Source organism: Oncorhynchus mykiss, chromosome 9 (assembly GCF_057628025.1).
Source record: "Oncorhynchus mykiss isolate SJ-2025 chromosome 9, ASM5762802v1, whole genome shotgun sequence".
Classification (NCBI taxonomy): Eukaryota; Metazoa; Chordata; class Actinopteri; order Salmoniformes; family Salmonidae; genus Oncorhynchus; species Oncorhynchus mykiss.
Window position 1 is genome coordinate 17,918,832 of NC_143030.1, and position 24,595 is coordinate 17,943,426.

At 40.8% G+C, this 24,595-nt stretch overlaps 1 protein-coding gene across 1 annotated transcript in view; it reads left to right on the plus strand.

Annotated features, from left to right (window-relative positions):
* LOC149980799 (basement membrane-specific heparan sulfate proteoglycan core protein-like) overlaps nt 1-24,595 on the plus strand; it is a 162,250-nt gene that overhangs the window by 96,407 nt on the left and 41,248 nt on the right. Inside the window, exons 8-9 of the mRNA XM_090185681.1 lie at nt 11,046-11,163; nt 22,599-22,687. Of these exons, the coding sequence (XP_090041807.1) occupies nt 11,046-11,163; nt 22,599-22,687 (207 nt within the window). The remainder of the gene's footprint in view (nt 1-11,045; nt 11,164-22,598; nt 22,688-24,595) is intronic.

Genomic DNA, 24,595 nt, shown 5'->3' on the forward strand with positions numbered 1-24,595 from the left:
ATGATTGTGTTTACTGAGTTTAATATCACTAAATGGAATTTCACAAATGCTGAATGTTATGGTTTTGTAAGTTAACAATTTCAGCTTTTGGTGGCTTGTAAGCTTTCCTTTGTTATTGTTGATTGATGTAGATTTTTTTGATATTACACTTATCTGTCTTTATTTCAGTTTGCTAATTAAACAAGAGTGTAGTGCATTTTTTAAAATTAAAAGTCAAATTTGTTGTAGTTTTTTAAATATGTTGTATTTTAAATAATGTCATGCTTTTTACATACAGGTGGATATATACAGTACATGAATCTTTTCTGTTTTTTATTCTAATTTTAAATACTAAAGATGCGTTTATACCTGGTTGGTCGACCTACTATAACAGTTAAGATAGAACACGTAGCTATAGTTTGTTATTAAAAATGTATATTTACACAATGCAGCTTTAACACTTATTTTTATATAAAGGGTAGACTCAGCGAAATTACGTTGCCAAGAGTATCACTGCAGATATTGAGATGAGCGAGATGCAGGACTTCATTCTCACACAGCCACAGACAGTATCTGCACATATGCACGGGTTCACTTCACGTTCACAGTCTGGAAGTCACAGGACCAAAACAGGGAAGTTGAGTCTCATGCTTCAACGTTCTTAGTTGTTGTGGAAATTGAACCACTATGCAGTTTACTTTCTACATCTATGTCAAATCGCTGAATCTACCTTTAAACTCCACAAACTTTTGACTTATATTCGTTTTCAAATTCTGTCTAAGTATTTTGTAAAAAAATAAAATAAACTTTTACAGCAGATATACATTTTCAACATGTATTTTGTAAAATGGTTTCAGTAGTTGTTAAAGGAGCCAGATGGGTGTTCCACTATGGAACTTAAAATGGAGAAGGTATGTTGTGTTTTATAATTATTCTCATATATCAAATAAAAAGTGATGATTCACCTCATCATTATATTGCTTTGAAATATAACTTGATTTAAGTACATATTCATTTTACTTTCTGTATTTCTGAGTTGAAACAATGCTTGAATGTTTCTATACATTTCTTATTATGTAACACTTTCTAACAAAATCTCCATAGGGCTGACAGTCTTCTGTAAACCACATTCAGATTGACTTCTACTGATATGAACCCATACAGAAGTGTTCCATGTCTGTACTATTATGATGAGATAGAGAGAGGAAGGAATAAGAGGGCAGACCCAGTACACTGAGGGCTTATGCTGTTGCTATGTGACCAACGACCATATTAGTTTCTATATTGTGATCCACTAGAATGTGGAGTAGTTACAAGCCTGTCCCTGAAGGGGGCGATAACCCCAGATGTTTACCAGGCTGTACCCACTAAAGGTGAAGTCTGACTGCTTTTCCCCTTTAACCTTTCTCTCTCTATTTATGTTTGCTCCTTTACATGTTGTACAAGTGTCGCACACTCTACACTCTACAAATATACACATTCAGATATTTAGAGGTAAATTATTGGAATAAATTGGGAAACGCTAAAATGTTTTGATTCATGTACCCAGTTTCCCAGCTTTGAATCTCCTCCCATCTCTGTGTTTTGGTAATGCATGTGTATGCTTCTGACGTACACACACACACACACATACAAACTAAACAACACACACACATGCACATGCAAAATACATGAACAATTACCCTGATACACATCACATAAACAACACAATAACGAAGACATATCTATGTGGTCAGTCTTTAACTAAAAGTATCCCTCAGATCCATCTGAATAATGAAGGAGTTAGCTAGCGGACTGTGGTTTTGACTCATGCTACTACAAATCAGTAATGTGTGTGAAGAGAGGGGGTGAGGAGGAGGAAGAAGGTGGGGGTGAAGATGTCTATTTGTGGGCAGAGGAACAACTGAGGTTCAAATCAAAATCAAATCAAACTTGATGTATTTAGCCCTTCGTACATCAGCTGATATCTCAAAGTGCTGTACAGAAACCCAGCCTAAAACCACAAACAGCAAGCAATGCAGGTGTTGAAGCGCGTTGGCTAGGAAAAACTCCCTAGAAAGGCCAAAACCTAGAGAGGAACCAGGCTATGAGGGGTGGCCAGTCCTCTTCTGGCTGTGCCGGGTGGAGATTATAACAGAACATGGCCAAGATGTTCAAATGTTCAATAATGACCAGCATGGTCAAATAATAGGTCTGGGACCGGTAGCACGTCCGGTGAACAGGTCAGGATTCCATAGTCGCAGGCAATACAGTTGAAACTGGAGAAGCAGCACGGCCAGGTGGACTGGGGACAACAAGGAGTCATCATGCCAGGTAGTCCTGAGGCATTGTCCTAGGCCTCAGGTCCTCTGAGAGAGAGAAAGAAAGAGAGAAAGAGAGAATTAGAGAGGGCATACTTAAATTCACACAGGACACCGGATAAGACAGGATAAGTACTCCAGATATAACAAACTGACCCTAGCCCCCCGACACATAAACTACTGCAGCATAAATACTGGAGGCTGAGACAGGAGGGGTCAGGAGACACTGTGGCCCCAACCGATGATACCCCCGGACAGGGCCAAACAGAAAGGATATAACCCCACCCACTTTGCCAAAGCACAGCCCCCACACCACTAGGGGGATATCTTCAACCACCAACTTACCATCCTGAGACAAGGCCGAGTATAGCCCACAAAGATCTCCGCCACGGCACAACCCAAGGAGGGGCGCCAACCCAGGTTAGCACCCTAGGCTTGAAGGGAGGCCTACACTCAGTAAGGCATATCTATCTATCTATCTATCTATCTTTCTGTGCATTGTGGGTGCAAAAATGAAACAACCATCTGCACATTCTGATATCCAACTGCAAGCTCTGATGTCATCTCCGGTATCTATTCTCATTTCACCCTCCTTTTCTCCAATACGGAAGTAACCAGTGTGAGGTCATGTAGCTAATCATAAGAAGTCAGTCAGAAAACATACAGGCCAGCAACGGTTACTCTTTTTTTCTCACAGTCTTCATACATTTCTGTAGAATGCTTCTCTCTATTCTATTCTATTCTCTGTGCAGCAGCTGACATTAGTGGCTGTGTTGTGCTCACAACAGAAAATGGAGGACACACACTTTTTGTTCCCCCTGAATGCCCACCTCCCTCAAGCTCTCCCCCCGGCACTTTCTCATGTTTTCAGCCAGGGGTGGATTCAGCATGTCAGCCCTCCCTCCAGTCTCACCAACACACAGAGCAGGAGGGCAATATGTCTTCCACCCTTCACCATGGCCCTTTTTGCCTCTAACTGTTGACGCAAACAATCACAGTCAAGGGGCTTCTTTGTCATTTGCAGAACTGAACACATTCAACTGAAATGTGGCTTCCGCATTGAACCCAAACCCTCTGAATCAGAGTGGTGAGGGGGGCTGCCTTAATTGACATCCATGTCTTTTGCACCTGGGGAACAGTTGTTGTGGGGGTTTAACTGCCTTGCTCAAGGGCAGAACGGCAGATTTATCCACTTTGACGGCTCAGGGATTCAAACAACCGACCTTTCAGTTACTGCCCCAACACTGGCCACCCTCTGTTTTCGTATCAAAGGGCGCTGCTACTCTATACAACAAGACAGGTGAAACCATATTGGCTTCCCTGTTCTACGGGAGACCAGGTTTCCGGCGCTCACTGTTAAAGCCCCTCAGCCCTTTTAAGGATTCTAAGAGATTATTTTGGCAAATGCGACTTGACGCTGTTATGGATCACACTCTCCTTTGAGCTAGAGATTAGTCAGTATAGTAATTTCTTACTTTACTTCTGGGTCTTAGGGAAGAACGGGGGGGGGGGTTTACTTCACCCTCATTGGGCGGCAGAGCCACAGACAGCTATCTGGTACTGCCCTAGAGAAAGAAGCCAGTTCAGATTTGTCAGCATCATGGTGGGACCATTAACGCAGCAAAAGCAGGCTAGCTTCTAGCCCAAACAGTTCAAAAGACCCATATTACCAAAATCTCCCAATAGTGAATCGCCGGAACCACAATTTATATTCATATACCATATCGTGAGCCGGTCTAAAACTACTCTCCCGTCATTAACCATTTGTTTACACTTTGTTCAGTCACCTGACGTTTTAAAGAGACAGTGTACAATTTTAATTGTAATGCATCTCAATAGGAAAATAGTGCATTTACACAATTTAGAATCCTAATATCCACAAATTACTGTAATTCCAATGACAGGTATTTATATACACATTTTAGCTTTTATAATAAACAAATGTCTTTACGGTGTTACATATTAGTTTCTGGGGCACAACATGTGCTTCAAAGGTAGCTAGAATTCATATTGGCCCAATATAGGCTGTATCTCAATCAATATAAAAATGTGGTGCTCCTAACTTAAAACATTTGGGAGCACTATTGTTACAAATTTTTATTTTTATTTTAGAGCCCTGCAATAGGTCCTGGCAGCTATCGTCATGCAGGGTTTATAACCTAGCGAACAAAGCAATTCTCTATGGTGCGTGCATGTGTGTGTATGTGCGGGTTCGTGCACAGGTGTGTGTGCACGTGTGTGTTTGTTATTAAAAAAATCTTTATTTAACCAGGCAAGTCAGTTAAGAACAAATTCTTATTTACAATGACGGCCTACCCCAGCCAAACCCTAACGACGCTGGGCCAATTGTGTGGCACCCTATGGGACGCCCAATCATGGCCGGTTGTGATACAGCCTGAAATCAAACCAGGGTCTGTAGTGACGCCTCTCGCACTGAGATGCAGTGCCTTAGACCGCTGTGCCACTCAGGAGCCCTGTTAAGTTAGGGTTTGTCTGAAGTTGTTATATTTCCTGTGTGGGCAGTGGAACAACTGAGGTTAGCTGGCTAGCTGGCTAAAGAGGAAGTAACCAGTGTGACATCATGCAGTATGGGGCCCTACAGAGAAGTTGGTCAGAAAAGAAACACGCCTTTAACCGATACTCTTTTTTCAGTCTTTGTTCATTTCTGTTGAAAGCTTTTCTCTCTAGTCCTCTGTGTGATGGTAAAGAGGCGTGAACTAATCCGTCTGTCATCGTATAGGAAGTAGAGGGGTTTGTCAGAAGAACTGTAGTTCAGAGTTCCAGCAGGACACAATGGAGTCCACCTTGATCTGTGTGTTACTCTGTAAGTACTGAGTTAGTGTGTTTGTGTATGAACACTAATTACCTGATTTACTAAACCTTTGATGGAAAAAAGACTACTCATGTATATTAAGAAAATGTTATACTTTAGCTTTTTTGTGTTTTATTCCTTATTGATAAAACAGTGGAAATGCTTATTAGTAAATTGTACTAAAATGATATTGCAGGACATGGTAAGTCTCTGGCCATTTTAAAGCTGCAGTCCGTAATTGAAACTACCACAAAACGGCCACCCTGCCACTTGTTGTGGTATACAGCTGAGGAATGTTGCTAGGGGAATTCATTCATGTACAGTGTTTGTTTACACTGATATTGTTAGCAAACATTGTCATTAAATAACAGTATATTTTGTGTTATATTTTATATTTATATAGCGCTTTTTAACCAATTGAGGTACTCAAAGCGCTTTACATAGTACTGGGAAACCCACCTCATCCACCAGCAATGTGTTGCACCCACCTCATCCACCAGCAATGTGTTGCACCCACCTGGCTGATCAGTTGTGTGTCAGAGCTCTCACCACACATCAGCTATTAGGTGGAGAGGTGACGATAGAGTGCCTTCAGAAAGTATTCATACCCCTTGACTAATTTCACATTTTGTTGTGTTACAGCCTGAATTCAACATGTATTAAATTGTTTACTTTTCTCACCCATCTACACACAATACCCATAATGACAAAGTGAAACATGTTTTTAGAAATGTTTGAAAATCTATTGAAAATGAAATACAGAAATATCTTAACTACATAATTATTCACACCCCTGAGTCATTACTTTATATAATCAACTTTGACAGTGATTCCAGCTGTGAGTTTTTCTTGGTTTTCCTTGGCTTTCAACACCTGGACTGTGCAATATTTGCCCATTATTATTTTTTTTAAATTCAAGCTCTGTCAAATTGTTTGTTGATCATTGCTAGACAACCATTTTCAGGTCTTGCCATAGATTTTCAAGTAAAGTCAAAACTGTATCTCAGCCACTCAAGAACATTGACTTTCTTCGTGGTAATCAACTCCATTGTAGATTTGGCATTGTGTTTTAGGTTATTGTCCTGCTGGAAGGTGAATTCATCTCCAGGGTCTGGTGGAAAGCAGACAACCAGGTTTTCTCTAGGATTTTGCCTGTGCTTAACTCTGTTTATTTTTTATCCTGAAAAATTCCCCAGTCCTCGATTGCAAGCAAACCCATAACATGATGCAGTCACCACTTGAAAATATGAGGAGTGGAACTCATGATGAATGTATTGTATTGTATTTGTTCCAACCATAACACTCTGTATTCAGCACCAAAAAACAGTATTGCTTTGCCACATTTTTTGCAGAATTACTTTAGTGTGCTGTTGTGGAATATTTGTATTCTGTACAGGCTTCCTTCTTTTCACTCTGTCAATTGGGTTAGTATTGTGGAGTAACTACAATGTTGTTGATCGATCCTCAGTTTTCTCCTATCACAGCCATTTAACTCTAACTGTTTTAAAAAGTCACCATTGGCCTCATGGTGAAATCCCTGAGTAGTTTCCTTCCTCTCTGGCAAGTTAGTGAGGAAAGACACCTGTATCGTTGTAGTGACTGGGTGTATTGATACACCATCCAAAGTGTAATTACCAACTTCTACATGTTCAGATGGTTATTCAAGTCTGCTTTTTTACATTTTGTCCATCTACCAATAGGTGCCCATCTTTAAGAGATTTTGGAAAACCTGGTCTTGTGGTTGAATCTGTGTTCGAAATTCACTTCTCAACTGAGGGGCCTTATAACTAATAGTCTGTGTGGGGTACAGAGATGAGGTTGTCATTCAAAAATCATTTTAAACACTATCATTGCACACATAGTGAGTCCATGAAACTTATTATGTGACTTGTTAATAAAATTCACTTCTGAACTTGTCTGCTTGTCTGAAATGTCTGCTTTTCATTTGTAAATATCTATGGGGTATTGTGTGTAGGCCAGTAACAAAGTGACAAAGCATCTCAATCTAATACATTTGAAATTCAGGCTGTAACACAACAACATGTGTAAAAAGTCAAGGGGTGTGAATACTTTCTGAAGACACTGTATTATGCCAATTAGTAATGAGGGGGATGATTAGGTGGCTAGGTTGGGAATGTTGCCATGACACCAGGATTAACATCCCTAGTCTTACAATAAGTGACATGGGATTTTTAATAACCACAGAGAGTCAGGACAACCATTTAACTTCCTATCAATAAGACAGCACACTAAGTAGGGAAATGTCACCTAAACTGCCCTGGGATCTCCTTAGACCAGAGGGAAGAGTGGCCCCTACTGACCCTCCAACACCACTTCCAGCAGTCTCCTATCCAGAGACAGACAAGGCCCGACCCTGCTTAGCTTCAGAAGCAAGCCAGCAGTGGGATGAAGGGTGGTATGCTGCTGGTACTGTAGGTGGCAACATGTAAAGTGACATGTGATAACATTACTTACTTACTGACTGTATTGTTCCCATGGGGAAATGTTGTTGCAGTGTCATGTACACATTTAAAGTGGCATTTAAATACAAAACAAAATTGACAATACAACTTTCATAACAGTTACGCACCAATAAAAAACAATAATAGTAAGAAATTAAACATGAAATAAAAAAGAAGAAAAAGACTAGCCTGCTGGACTTACGGAGTCAATGTAAACTACACGTCATTAAACGGCAAATATTTTAGCACATGAAAACATGATCTCGTGAAATAAATGAGACAACATGGGGATACAAATATTCAATGTGATGCCATGAAACTTAACGTGATAACATTTTCACAACTAAAACAGCAAATATAAAAAAAAATCAAATGTGAAAATGCAATTCTACAGAGTTAGATTTTCTCAGGTGAAAGTTTTTCACACGTGAAATTGTTGCAATTCACATGTGAGGTGGAAACGTATTTTTTCTCTCGTGAAAAGGTGGTGATAATATTAATTTAATACATGTGAACATATGGTTTCAAGATTTACCTCAAGTCTCTTGTTTTCACATGTGAAAATGTCCGCTCAACATGTGAAAACAGTTGTTTCACATGTGAAAATGCTATTTTAATGTAAAACCGCACATTTCACCTGAGTCTTTTTTGCAAGGGATGTAATTAAATGGTGTAGGAGTTTTAAGGTGAGTGACATGCTGTACATTTGACATGATCATGATCACTTCAATATGCCCCCACCTGGGATTTGAAACTCAGAACCTCTACATTTGGGGTACGCTGATCTTTCTGCTGCGCTAAAGAGTCTGTACTTCTGCATTCTCAGAAGTCCCCTACAGATGAATTACCTATTCCTATATCTATACCTAAACCTATATCACCGCACTTTGCAAAATAATGCCATCTGCACTTCTATTTTAGTTATCAGTTAATCTGACATCATTTATTTTATTTAATTAATTCAGTAACTTGTGTTTTTTCTGTATATTTGTATAATGTTGGTGGGGCATATTATTCTGTTTTAATGTTACTCCTGAATCACTATGATAAATATAATAGGTTTTATTGAGTGTATTTTAAACAAAGCTGAGATTTACAGTAGAGTTCAACGTTTAGCAATACAGGTGAAATCAGTTATTGACACACAAACGGTGCCGTGGAAGATTGGAATGCCATGAACCAAGAGATTGTGAGTTTCAATCAAATCACATTTTATTGGTCACATACACATATTTATCAGATGTAATTGCGGGTTTTGCAAAATGCTTGTGAGGACATGTTGCATTTAGATTAGTTGTTTATTTAGTCACATGCATAAGGTCACAGATGTAATAGCAGTGTACAGTGAAATACTTAAACTCTGAGATCCAACAGTTCAGGTGTAAATGAAACAATAATACAAAATACAAAAATATATACATATTTACAACTGTGACAATGAAAAATATAAATGTCCATTAGGTTGTGGGCAGGGTAATTGTCGGTATCAGGCTGTGATGCAGTTAACATACTAGGCTGTAATGCAGCCCGACAGTGTGCTCTTGATGGTGTTCCTGTAGAATACTGTGAGGCCCCTTGGGAAAATGCAGAATTTCATCAGCCTCCTGAGGTTAAAGAGTTGCTGTCGAGCCCTCCTCACCACAGTGTCCGTGTGGTTTGACCATTTCAGCTCCTCTAACATATGTACGCCAAGGAACTTTAAGTTTTTGACCATCTCCACGGCAACCCCATTGATGAGGATGGGGGCGTGTCCAACCTGGTTCCTCCTGAGGTCCGCAATCAGCTTTGTTTTGCTGAAGGTGAGGGAGTGTTTTTTTACCTGGCACGACACCGGCAGAGTGCCTACCTCCTTCATGTATGGTGTCTCGCCGCTCTTGGTAATCAGGCCTACTACTGTTGTGTCGCCAGTGAACTTGATGATGGAGTTGGAACTGGTTGAGGCCATGCAGTCGTGGGTATACAGGGAGTACAGCAGATGACTAAGGATGCACCCTTGTGGGGCCCCTGTGTTGAGAATCCGTGTTGATGAGGTAATTTTGCCTATCTTCATCACCTGAGGGCTGCCCGTCAGGAAGTCTAGGACCCAGTTGCATAAGGAAGAGTTCAGTCCCAGGGCTGTGAGTTTTCTGGTGAGCTTAGAGGGCACAATGGTATTGATGGCCGAGCTGTAGTCAATAAACAGCATCCGCAGATATGCAATCCTCTTGTTCGGGTGTGTGAGGGCTGCTTGCAGTGAAATGGCGATTGTGTTGTCCATGGATCTGTTGGGGCAGTAGGGGAAATGGAGAGGGTCGTGTGTGTCGGGGAGGGAGCATGTTATGTAGTCTTTGACAAGCCCCTCAAAGTATTTCATAATGATGGAATTGAGTGCAATGGGTCGGTAGTCATTTAGTTAAGTTACTATCTCTTTCTTGGTCAAGTGGATATCTTGAATAATAATTACAGTATAAATAAACAATCACAATGTAATCATGTCAAAGTGAGTCAAATATGAAAGTTGAAAACATTGACTGTGTGACGTTCCGGGGACATCCTAACGACAAATTTTAGGGCATCACCTGTGAAATGTAATGTTAAAAATATCCACCTCTGAAACTTCATATGAAATATCATCACATGTGAAGTGTTCCAAAACCAAATGATTTTCATTGATTCCACATGTGAAAGGTTATGTGATCACATGTGAAGATCCATCCACCTGGAAAAGAGGAATGCATATGTGAGGATTGGCAGGACAGAGAAGCTATGTCTGGTAAGACGAGAGGCGGGTGTGTGTGTCCGTTTGTAAATAACAGCTGGTGCACGATTTCTAATATTAAAGAAGTCTTGAGGTTTTGCTCGCCTGAGGTAGAGTACCTCATGATAATCTGTAGACCACACTATCTACCAAGAGAGTTCTCATCTATATCATTCGTAGCCATCTATTTACCACCACAAACCGATGTTGGCACTAAGACCATACTCAACAAGCTGTATAAGGACATAAGCAAACAAGACAATGTGCATCTAGAAGCAGTGCCCCTAGTGGCCTGGGGACTTTAATGCAGGCAAACTTAAATCAGTTTTACCAGATTTCTACCAGCATGTTGAATGTGCAACCAGAGGGAAAAAATCCTAGACCACCTTTACTCCATACACAGAGATGCATAGAAAGCTCTCCCTCGCCCTCCATTTGGGAAAATCTGGCAATAATAATATCCTCCTGACTCCTGCTTACAAGCAAAAACTAAAGCAGGAAGTACCAGTGACTCGCTCAATACGAACGTGGTCAGAAGACCAATGACACTGAGGAGTATACCACCTCAGTCATCATCTTCATCAATAAGTGCATCGATGACGTCGTCCCCACAGTGACCGTACGTACATATCTCAACCTGAAGACATGGATTACAGGGAACATCCACACTGAGCTAAAGGCTAGAGCTGCCGCTTTCATGGAGCGGTACACTAATCCGGACACACACTAAGAAATCTCGCTATGCCCTTATGCAGGAGTGGCTAAGGCTGTTCTGACCATACACCCCGACAGCTCCCAGATATTCAGTGGAGAGTCTGTCACTCTCAGATGTGACATACAGGGGGGAGGAGTCACTGACAGGGAGTACAGATGGTTAACACCCAGTCCAGATCAATGTCCACAGAAAGAACATGAATGTATTATCAGTTCAACTGAGTTTTCCCACTGTGGTGACGACAGATGTCTGGGTTCACATCAGCAGCAGGATTCTAAATTGAGTGATCAGTGACACGTACGTCATCTTATCTCTCATTCACATCTGTGCCTCCGTTCTTATAACCAGATTGCTAGAGAATTTAATGTTTATTTTTCCACCATAAGCCACCTCCAACGTTGTTTCAGAGAACCGTCTTCACAACTACGTGTAACCACGTCAGCCCAGGACTTCCACATCCGGCTTCTTCACCTGTGGGATGGTCTGAGACAAGCCACCCGGACACCTGATGAAACTCTGGGTTTCCACCAAAAAATGTGTCAGAAGCTGTCTCAGGGAAACGTATCTGTTTGCTCATCGTCTTCACCAGGGTCTTGAACTGACTGCTCTTTGGTGTTGTAACGGACTTCAGAGAGCAATGCTCACCTTCGATGGCACGCTGGAGAAGTTCACAGATTAATAACGGTTAACTGTATTGGGTATGGCATCCTGTTTGTGAGCGGTTTGCTTTTGTCAACGTTGTGAACAGAGTGCCCCATGGTGGCAGTGTTTTTAATTGTATATGAATTATTGTTTTTTACATACATTTATTTAACTAGCAAGTCAGTTAAGAACAAATTCTAATTTACAATGAAAGCCTAGGAACCGTGGGTTAACTGCCTTGTTCCGGGGCATAATGACAGGTTTTTACCTTGTCAGCACGGGGATTTAATCCAGCAGCCTTTCGGTTACTGGCCCAACACTCTAACCGTTATGGTATGGGCAGGCATAAGCTATGGACAACTAACAAATATTGGCAATTTGAGATCCTGAGACCCATTGTAATGCCATTAATCCGCCCCCTTCACCTCATGTTTCAGCATGATAATGCATGGCCCTATGTCTCAAGGATCTGTACACATTTCCTGGAAGCTGAAAATGTCCCAGTTCTTCCATGGCCTGCATACTCACCAGACATGTCAGCCATTGAGCTTTCTTTGGGATATTCTGGAACGACATCTACAACAGTGTGTTCCAGTTCCCGCCAGTATCCAGCAACTTCGCACAGCCATTGAAGAGGAGTGGGACAACATTCCACAGGCCACAATCAACAGCCTGCTCAACACTGCCGCGCTGTATGAGGCAAATTGTGGTCCCACCCGATACTGACTGCTTTTCTGATCCATGCCCCTACATTTTTAAAAAGAATCTGTGACCAACAGATGCATATCTGCATTCCCAGTCATAGGAAATCCATAGATTAGGGCCTAATGAATTTATTAAATTTGACTAACATATAATATACATATACATTGACTAATTTACATGAACTGTAACTCAGTAAAATCTGAAATTGTTGCATGTTGAGTTTATATTTTAATTCAGTGTATTAGTATATACATTTCACAGAATATTAGAATTATACACTTTTTTTTAAAGACTACTTTTACAATATATTTGCTCTTGTATTTCACTTTTTTTTCAATCATCCACAAGAGGGCGTGAATGCACAAGTAAACAGTTATAGTCAACTCATCCATACAACCGTCTTTGGAGCCTTCCTTTCAGCCTAAAATAGTTTTGGGGCTCCCAATATGTGAGTTCAAGGGACAATCTGTGATTGGTACATACATTTTGGGAATCTTAAAGAACATAACTTGCAAATGCCTCATGAGCTTAGTTGCCAATAGAGATTTTCATCATTCATTTTTAAATAAAGGTGTTGAAATGGACATTTCCTCTCTGTTTTATGAAGTATTTCTGAAAACACCTAGACAAAATAGAATGTTTCAGTGCTCAGTGTCCACTTTCACAGTGTGTGAGAAACACCTCAAAACAAAAATATCATGAAAGGGATCAATAGAGGACATTCACTACAGTATATTAATTGTCATGAATTAACCCCAAAAAGATAAAATCATTTTACAGTACAATTTCCAGTTTTACTCTTCCCATCCAGTAATAAATATGTTTGTCATACATTCGAACACAATGAAATGTCAGTGACAAAAACATATTTGATCATGACTAAATGACTCAATTAACTAAATGACTAAATGACTCAATTCTCGGGCCGACTCTTTTCTCTGTATATATCAATGATGTTTCTCATGCTGCGGGCGATTCCCTGATCCACCTCTACGCAGACGACACCATTCTATATACTTCCGGCCCGTCCTTGGACACTGTGCTATCTAACCTCCAAACGAGCTTCAATGCCATACAGCACTCCTTCCGTGGCCTCCAACTGCTCTTAAACGCTAGTAAAACCAAATGCATGCTTTTCAACCGTTCGCTGCCTGCACCCGCACGCCTGACCAGCATCCCCACCCTGGATGGTTCCGACCTTGAATATGTGGACATCTATAAGTACCTAGGTGTCTGGCTAGACTCTAAACTCTCCTTCCAGACCCATATCAAACATCTCCAATCGAAAATCAAATCAAGAGTCGGCTTTCTATTCCGCAACAAAGCCTCCTTCACTCACGCCGCCAAACTTACCCTAGTAAAACTGACTATCCTACCGATCCTCGACTTCGGCGATGTCATCTACAAAATTGCTTCCAACACTCTACTCAGCAAACTGGATGCAGTTTATCACAGTGCCATCCGTTTTGTCACTAAAGCACCTTATACCACCCACCACTGCGACTTGTATGCTCTAGTCGGCTGGCCCTCGCTACATATTCGTCGCCAGACCCACTGGCTCCAGGTCATCTACAAGTCCATGCTAGGTAAAGCTCCGCCTTATCTCAGTTCACTGGTTACGATGGCAACACCCATCCGTAGCACGCGCTCCAGCAGGTGTATCTCACTGATCATCCCTAAAGCCAACACCTCATTTGGCCGCCTTTCGTTCCAGTTCTCTGCTGCCTGTGATTGGAACGAATTGCAAAAATCGCTGAAGTTGGAGACTTTTATCTCCCTCACCAACTTCAAACATCTGCTATCTGAGCAGCTAACCGATCGCTGCAGCTGTACATAGTCTATTGGTAAATAGCCCACCCATTTTCACCTACCTCATCCCCATACTGTTTTTATTTATTTATTTTTCTGCTCTTTTGCACACCAATATCTCTATCTCTACCTTTACATAACCATCTGATCATTTATCACTCCAGTGTTAATCTGCATAATTGTAATTATTTGCCTACCTTCTCATGCCTTTTGCACACAATGTATATATAGACTCCCCTTTTTTCTACTGTGTTATTGACTTGTTAATTGTTTACTCCATGTGTAACTCTGTGTTGTCTGTTCACACTGCTATGCCTTATCTTGGCCAGGTCGCAGTTGCAAATGAGAACTTGTTCTCAACTAGCCTACCTGGTTAAATAAAGGTGAAATAAAAAAAAAATAAAAAAAAATGCATGGGAAGTAAGGCTATGTGGTATTTACAGGCCCAGCTCTGAGGGGGTTGCTAAAAGACCAGGAACAATTCAGCTTCATGGCTTATCCTCGAAAACCAGTTACTGGTTATAGTTTTTGATTGAATACTGTCTTCCTCATCGAGTCTCTGGTCTGTGGGATGATGTGTATACACACACACACACACACACACACACACACACACACACAGGAGGATGCTGAGTGAGAACAGTGTGGTGGTGAGGTACATAACACAACTCATATTGGGTTCCTATTTTCCCCTGGGCTTTATTAGAATATTGTGGTAATATCAATGTACTGCAGTCATACTGATACCATCTCTAAAGGCAGTACCAAGACAGTTGGCTTGTCATGTTCATTAGAATGTACTGCAGGCAGGATTCTAGCTCGCTGTAGTTACAGTGTGTATTCATTTCATAATTACAACACTTATTAATTTGACTCCATTTGTGGAAACGACTGACGACGGATTGGATTTTTCTCAGGCTTTCACTTGCAACATCAGTTCTGTTACACTCACAGACAATATCTTTACAGTTTTGGAAACGTTAGAGTGTTTTCTATCGAAAGCTGTCAATTATATGCATATTCTAGCATCTTTTCCTGACAAAATATTCCGTTTAAAACGGGAACGTTTTTTTTTCCAAAAATGAAAATACTGCCCCTAGAGTTCCAAGAGGGCCATTAAATTATTTATTTGACCAAATTCGCCACTCTCTTATTGACCTCTGTACATAAACTCCTTGCTTGGTAAGCGAAAAATACTGAAAACACCACATGATGGGGAAGACAGATTTTTGGGACATTTGTCTCGTTTCAACTCTTCCTCTCTGGTTTGTCTCAGTCCTGCCCTCTACCTGTAGTTAGGACAGGTTAAGCCTGTGTACATTTTGTAAATCTAGGTTACTTACTTGATATTTTGTACTTCATGGCGTCGTCACCTACTCCTTCCCACAGTTTTGCTGTGTCCACTCCTTTTACAGAAAGAGGAAGTTGACTTGAGATAAACAGGACATGCTAATTTACTTTAATTCTGACAAAAAGCCCTATTTGTTTCAAAGCCACAGGAACTGTAGGGGACACTGGACACTAACTTTGGAACGCAATGTTCCAACTGCAACTCTCAACTTGATATAGAATGTTATGTAGTAGGTAGTTTAGTGTTAACACACAGTTAGGCAATACACTCAGGCAGAGGCTGAGGGCATGAGATGTGAAAAAAAACTACCCCAGCTCCTCGTCAGCTCAGTAGGCAAATAGTCTGGAGACGCTGCTGACACTGTTTGCGAGATGCTGGAAAAAAGGCATTTTTTTAAACCGTCCATCGAGTCCTGCCATGTCTACAGACATCACCCAAACAAACAAGAACAGTCCCTCAGAGAATGATCGAGTGCAGAGCTGGTAAATAGTTGCTTATAGATATGTCAGTTATGTAGCTAGCTGCCGGCTGACACTGAGCTTCAGCTGTCTAATGAACAAGTCAACCACCAAACCCCTGGGAGGAGTTAGTTACTTAGCTTGCTGACTGTGGTTTTGACATGCTCTCCTAAGCAGCAGTGTGACAGTGAGAGGTGAGAAGAGCTGCGTGTGTATGAAGGGAGGGGGTGGCTGAAGATGTCCATTTCCTTTGGGGGCAGTGGCACAAATTAGGTTAGCTATCTAGGCATGCATATATATATATATATATATATATATATATATATATATATATATATATATATCTCAGTATACAGAGAAAGCATTTTTGACCATTCTTGATACACAAGGGAAACTGTTCAACGTGAAAAACCCAGCAGCGTTAGAGTTCTTGAAACAAACCAGTGTGTCTGGCACTTGATACCAGACCCCGTTCAAAGGTTCTTAAATCGTTAGTCTTGCCAGTTCACCCTCTGCGTGGCACACATACACAACCCATGTCTCAATTGTCTCAAGGCTTAAAAATCCTTCTTTAACCTGTCTTCTCCCCTTCATCTACACTGATTGAAGTGGATTTCACCTGGTTTAACCTGTTCAGTCTATGTCACGGAAAGAGCAGGTGTCCTTAATGTTTTGTACACTCAGTGGATATCTTCCTGTCTGTCTGTCTGTCTTTCCGTATCCATCTATCTGTTCATAGTTCAACATGAAACAAACATCTGCACATTCTGATGTCAAACCACAAGATCTGATCTCAGATCTCTATTCTGGTTCCATCCTCTTTCCTCCAATAAAGAGGTTGGGGCCATGTACCTAATGTAGCCAACCATAAAAATACATTTCTCAGAAAATAACAGTTACTGTTCTTTTGTTCAGTCTTTATACATTTCTGCAGAATCTTGTCTCTCTTTTTCTCTGTGTGATGTAATCAGACTCACCATACAGGAAGTAGAGCGGTTTGTCAGAAGAACTGTAGTTCGGAGATGGTCAGTGGGACAGAATGGAGAACACCTTGCTCTGTGTGCTACACTGAAAGTACTGTCGATGTATTAGTGTCTGTACTGTAATTACTTTCTTGGTCTTTGTTGAATCTACTGTGGATACTGTGGTGAAGATGATGCTAGATATTCAGTTATTTGATCAAACCTCCATCTTTATGTTTCATCCTCTTTGTCTCTGTCACTGCTTTTCCTTTCTCAGTCATATTTTATTTTAAAGAAATAGGTGATTCAGTTGAAATAGGTGATTCAATTGAAATAGGTGATTGATACACTATTTATACTGAGTCATTCATGATGTACGTGTCAGTATTCGGTTGTGTTTGTATGCTCTGTGTAGAAAAGTAAAACAAATGTATTTTATTTGTCTCATGATACTGTAACAAGTATAAGGTAATGGTATTGTGTTGACTGTGTCTATGCAGAGAAACCTGTTCTGACCATCCAGCCCAACAGCACTCTGTACCCTGGAGAGACAGTTACACTTACCTGTTCAATAGGATATATGTCAATTCCTGACATGTAATCCTTGTAAACAATTCCCTGTTTTAGGTCAGTTAGGATCACCACTTTATTTTAAGAATGTGAAATGTCAGAATAATGGTAGGGAGAATTATTTATTTCAGCTTTTATTTATTTTATCACATTCCCAGCATGTCATAAGTTTACATACACTCAATTAGTATTTGGTAGGATTGCTTTTAAATTGTTTAACTTGGGTCAAACGTTTCGGGTAGCCTTCCACAAGCTTCCCACAATGAGTTGGGTGAATTTTGGCCCATTCCTCCTGACAGAGCTGGTGTAACTGAGTCAGGTTTGTAAGGCCTCCTTGCTCACACACGCTTTTTTTCAGTTCTGCGCACAAATCTTCGATAGGATTGAGGTCAGGGCTTTGTGATGGCCACTCCAATACCTTGACTTTGTTATCCTTAAGCCATTTTGCCATTACTTTGGAAGTATGCTTGGGGTCACGCTTTTTCAGTTCTGCGCACAAATCTTCGATAGGATTGAGGTCAGGGCTTTGTGATGGCCACTCCAATACCTTGACTTTGTTATCCTTAAGCCATTTTGCCACTACTTTGGAAGTATGCTTTGAAAGACCCATTTGCGACTAAGCTTTAACTTCCTGACTGATGTCTTGAGATGTTGCTTCAATATATCCACATCATTTTCCTCCCTCATGATGCAATCTATTTTGTGAAGCGCACCAGTCCCTCCTGCAGCAAAGCACCTCCACAACATAACGCTGCCACCCCCGTCCTTCACAGTTGGGATGGTGTTCTTCGGCTTGCAAGCCTTCCCCTTTTCCTCCAAACATAACGATGGTCATTATGGACAAACAGTTCTATTTGTTTCATCAGACCAGAGGTCATTTCTTCATGTGCAGTGGCTTCTTACTTTCTGAGCGGCCTTTCAGGTTATGTCGATATAGGACTCGTTTTTACTGTGGATATAGATACTTTTGTACCTGTTTTCTTCCAGCATCTTCACAAGGTCCTTTGCTGTTGTTTTGGGATTGATTTGCACTTTTCGCACCAAAGTACGTCCATCTCTAGGAGACAGAACGCGTCTCCTTCCTGAGCAGTATGATGGCTGCGTGGTCCCATGGTGTTTATACTTGCGTACTATTATTTGTACAGATGAAGGTGGTACCATCAAGCATTTGAAAATTACTCCGAAGGATGAACCAGACTTGTGGAGGTCTACAATTCTTTTCTGAGGTCTTGGCTGATTTCTTTTGATTTCCCATGATGTCAAGCGAAGAGGCACTGAGTTCGAAGGTAGGCCTTGAAATACATCCACAGGAAAACCTCCAATTGATTCAAATTATGTCATTTAGCCTATCAAAAGCTTCTAAAGCCATGACATAATTTTCTGGAATTTTCCAAGCTGTTTAAAGGCACAGTCAACTTAGTGTATGTAAACGTCTGACCCGCTGGAATTGTGATATAGTGAATTATAAGTGAAATAATCTGTCTGTAAACAATTGTTGGAAACATTACTTGTGTCGTGCACAAAGTAGAGTGGTTGAAAAACACGTTTTAATGACTCCAACCTAAGTGTATGTAAACTTTCGACTTCAACTGTATATTGGTCATATTGGTCAATGCTCCCAGCTGGCCACAATGGGATTGCCTTGCAGTTCTCCAGCTGTATCCACAGAAAGCGCACAAGGTTCAATGCATGAGGGCAAGCGGCATGGGATGGGCCGCAGAGCCACGCACAGAAGACGGACCTAGCCCATGGGATCCCCCTCCACACTGGGTCGCACAGAGCAACACTTTAAGGGGCATTGCACTAATAATGGCACTGACAAAGGAAACGTTCCCGCTGTTCTTAATGCCGGTCTGCACGTTCAAACTAAAACAATGTAACTAATAATGGCATCTTTATGTTTTCGTTAATAAAATAATGATACAAATACTCTTTCAAAATGCCATTGTTTATTTGGTTATGTATCGATAATGAATTACTATGGGAATAAATATCACTGAATTACAGAAATATTTAAACAAAGTTAATGAAAGTAAACAAATTGTTGCTTACTGGAGAATACTCTTTCAAACACACACGGTCACGTTGCACAGCGTCATTATGGCTATTAGCAGGTAGCTGGACAATAAACGTTCCTAGACGGAGGGTAGGGGGAGAATTCTATCGTCAAATGTATTTCTTAGTTCGGTTGGCTGTATAACAACCGGCCGTGATTGCTGTCTGCCATCCAGGACCTCTACACCAGGCGGTGTCAGAGGAAGGCCCTAAAAATTGTCAAAGACCCCAGCCACCCCAGTCATAGACTGTTCTCTCTACTACCGCATGGCAAGCGGTACCGGAGTGCTAAGTCTAGGACCAGAAGGCTTCTCAACAGTTTTTACCCACAAGCCATAAGACTCCTGAACAGGTAATCAAATGGCTACCCGGACTATTTGCATTGTGTGCCCCCCAACCCCTCTTTTACGCTGCTGTACTCTCTGTTTATCATATATGCATAGTCACTTCAACTATATCTACATGTACATACTACCTCAATCAGCCTGACTAACCGTTTTCTGTACATAGCCTCGCTACTGTTATTTTCAACTGTCATTTTACTGTTGTTTTCATTTCCTTACTTACCTATTGTTCACCTAATACCTTTTTTTTGTACTATTGGTTAGAGCCTGTAAGTAAGCATTTCACTGTGACAAATAAACGTAGATTTGATTTGATTTGTTGCAATTTCACTTCAATCCACCAGAAAAGACAAAACAAATAATACAACAAAAAGTATTATTGGTATTATTACGTATCACATCCGACTGTGATTGGGAGTCCTTCAGGGTGGCGCACAATTGGCCCAGCGTTTCTCTCCCTCTAAAAACAGCAATTCATGGTTTGGCCTTTACAAATGCTATTTTGGCATTTATTCAGATTACAATCGCTCATTTTTTTTTTTTTTAAACGAAATAACCTCCAAAATATTGTTATATATTATCAAGTTGATGGCACAGTCATATACTGTAGCGGCACCTATATAAAGCTGAGTGACTCACTCATTCATGGCTTTGGATGAAAATAAATAAGCACCTACATTCTTTCTGATAGTCTTTAATAAAGAAATGTTTTGGTTATCCTGACCTTGACACCATGTAAAGTATTATAATAGTCCATTATGGCTGTTTGCAGGACAATACACCTTTACCAACACCTCTCTGTATTTTGATACTTTGTGGATGGGGCCTCCCCAGTGGCGCAGCTGTCTAATCAAATCAAATCAAATGTTATTTGTCACATACACATGGTTAGCAGATGTGAATGTAGCGAAATGCTTGTGCTTCTAATTCTGACAATGCAGTAATAACCAACGAGTAATCTAACCTAACAATTCCAAAACTACTACCTTATACACACAAGTGTAAAGAATATGTACATAAAGAATATGTACATAAAGATATATGAATGAGTGATGGTACAGAACGGCATAGGCAAGATGCAGTAGATGGTATCAAGGACAGTATATACATATGAGATGAGTAATGTAGGGTATGTAAACATTATATTAAGTAGCATTGTTTGATGTGGCTAGTGATACATTTTTAGATCAATTTCTATCAATTTCCATTATTAAATTGGCTGGAGTTGAGTCAGTATGTTGGAAGCAGCCACTCAATGTTAGTGGTGGCTGTTTAACAGTCTGATGGCCTTGAGATAGAAGCTGTTTTTCAGTCTCTCGGTCCCTGCTTTGATGCACCTGTACTGACCTCACCTTCTGGATGATAGCGGGGTGAACAGGCAGTGGCTCGGGTGGTTGTTGTCCTTGATGACCTTTATGGCCTTCCTGTGACATCGGGTGGTGAAGGTGTCCTGGAGGGCAGGTAATTTGCCCCCGGTGATGCGTTGTGCAGACCTCACTACCCTCTGGAGCGCCTTACGGTTGTGGGAGGAGCAGTTGCCGTACCAGGCGGTGATACAGCACGACAGGATGCTCTCAATTGTGCATCTGAAGAAGTTTGTGAGTGCTTTTGGTGACAAGCCAAATTTCTTCAGCCTCCTGAGGTTGAAGGGGCGCTGCTGCGCCTTCTTCACCACTCTGTCTGTGTGGGTGGACCAATTCAGTTTGTCCGTGATGTGTACGCCGAGGAACTTAAAACTTACTACCCTCTCCACCGCATCGCAATGCAAAATGCGTTGCTACAGATACCCGTGCCGGTCTCCACCGGGAGACCCATGAGGCAGCTTTTGGTTTTAATTTAGAATCCTCCAATCCTCTATATGTAATTATTGGCGGAGAGTCATGTCATATTTTTCGATACACTGTAGGCCTTCCGTAGGCTACATGAGTCTCACTAGTGTTGAGTAATGTGCTGTTAAAAGTGGTCTGTATTATTTATTTAAATTGATTCCCAATAGGATTTGAAGCAATAGCAAAAACTATTTTAGCATCGTTTCGCCATTCTCTGATACAAGCAAGGGGACTGTTCTTGATAAATCAATGAGATTTTTATGTTGACTGAAAGGACCAGATACACACACACATGAAAAATACATTATCCTGATACACATCTCATAAACAACACACTAACAAATACATATCTATGTAGACAGTTTTTAACTAAATGTGTCCCTCAGAACCATCTGAGTAATGAATAAGTTAGCTGACTGTGGTTTTGACACATGCTATTACTGAGCAGTAGTGTGTGTGTGAAGAGAGAGGGTGAGGAGAGGGAAAGAGGTGGGGGTGAAGATGTCTAAGTGGAACAACTGAGGTTAGCACCCTAGGCTTGAAGGGAGGCCTATAGTCAGTATCTATCTAGCTATCTATCTGTGCATTGTGGGTGGAGAGATGAAACAACCATCTGCACATTCTGATATCAAACTACAAGCTCTGATCTCATCTCAGGTATCTATTCTCATTTCACCCTCCTTTTATCCAATAAAGAGGAAGGAACCAGTGTGAGTCCATGTAGCGAATCACAAGACGTTTGTCAGAAAATAAACTTGCAAGCAACTGTTACTCTTTTTTTTCACAGTCTTTGTACATTTCTGTAGAATGCTTCTCTCTATTTCTCTGTGTGACGGTAAAGAGGCGTGAACTAATCGATCTGTCATCATATAGGAAGTAGAGGGGTTTGTCAGAAGAACTGTAGTTCAGAGTTCCAGCAGGACAGAATGGAGTCCACCTTGATCTGTGTGTTACTCTGTAAGTACTGAGTGAGTGTGTTTGTGTATGAACAATAATTACCTGATTAATTAACTAAGCCTTTGATGGAAATAAGGATTAAGACAATCATGTAAATTAAGACAGTTTCATGTTTTAGCTTTTTAGTGTGTTTTGTACCTTATTGATAAAACAGTGCAAATACTTATTAGTAAATTACACTAAAGTTGGATAGCAGCAAATATGGTGTAGGTCTACAGATGAAGGATCTTAATTTGGTCACTCTTTTGTTGCTAAGAATTGTCATTAACCACAGGAAATGCAGATTTTAACAGTATTGCACTTTTCATGTCGCCTAATTTTGGCCAGCTAATATCCTAACCACCAATCAAGCAACATGTTGGACTAAATGTTTAAATCTGGTTGCTGCAGGATTATTTTGCTGTGAACATATAGTTTAATTTAAGATCATATATCTGTATATGAGGTGGGGGTGGATGACCACTCTACACTGAAGTAGCATCTCTATGAGAACCTGAGCTTGTAGAGCAGATGGTGTGGTGGTGTGGTGAGCATTTAACCAGGTCACCACTCAGGAAATAAAGAGTAGCTCTAACTCAGTGGTTACTAAATGTGCTGTCAATGACGATGAATGCAAAATGCTATATTTGTTGGATGTGTTCTAGTATCAAGTTGTGAATATTGTAAATGGTTGAGAGTTCCGCCTCTACAGATATAGTAAACTGTACTAAGAGATTGATGAGTGTTGACAAGCTATACCTCATGGTGCTATGGACAAAAGAGACTATCAAGACTGAAGACTAACAATGCTATTCATAAGGTTGTCTTCAGCTAACGTGGTACTATCTAGCTAGGCTATTAACCAACTAGGTGAACACTAGCTAGCTAGCACCAAAAGCTCACGGCTAATCATCGAATTGCACACGGTTCAGCAATGCTTTTCCCCCAAAGTTATTATGGGCCCTGTACCCCATGGAAAACAAACATTCTCAGGCAGCTCTCGATCAAGTCCAGTGAGTTTTGTAAGGTTTTACTGAGTAACGGCCTGTGCTGAGTTTAAGCCACACTCCTAGTCCTCACGGCTAATGAAAGCTAGCTAACCGCCGTCTGGGTATAGCCATTTTAGCCGTTGTATTTAGTTCGCCTTGCATTGAGTTGCTTTGTGCCTACTAACTGAACCAGACCCACTTTGTGGGGATTCGGTCCACTTGAGTTATTTTGCTTCAAGTGCTTGTTTGATGTCACCTCTTTGACGCCACTACCTCTGGTGAGCACGAGTCACCTGGCACCTGATGCACACTAATTACTGTCTACTATTACCAGTTGTGATTTAGGCATGTAAATATTGGTGGGGCCCCAAAAAAAGTGGGATGCATGCCAGCAAATCCACTACACAACACAACACTAAACAATACATTAATTGCACTATAACGGTGACAAACGTACCCCACAAACTGTTAGGGCCAAAAATAAAGCTGTCCCAACAGCAGAGTCACAACAGCAGTCACAACACCTTACCACTGCTACACCTGGCTATCAGCGTAGCCTTGTCTGGCAGCGAAATAGTTCATTCAGCCTCATTTACTGCCTTTTAAAAAAACATAGCTGATATGGCTTACTTGCTTAAACAAATGGTGTCTACTGACAATTGAGATTTATGAACTATAGCATAAGGGGACGACAAGCAGATAAGAGGCAATCCGCAATTTCGATTAAGACATTAATGAGTGAGCTAAGATGGACGTAGTCTATATAACTATTTGTTCAGCACTTTTGAAATGTAGTGACAGAATTCAGAACATGAGCCGTACATACAGCGTTCTCCCTGTACACCAAGTCAGAACCGTAGGACAAATAAAGGTGGCATATAAGCAGACAATGAAAGCTCTTACAATATTCGATGATTACATTTCTCAAAAACAGGTTATA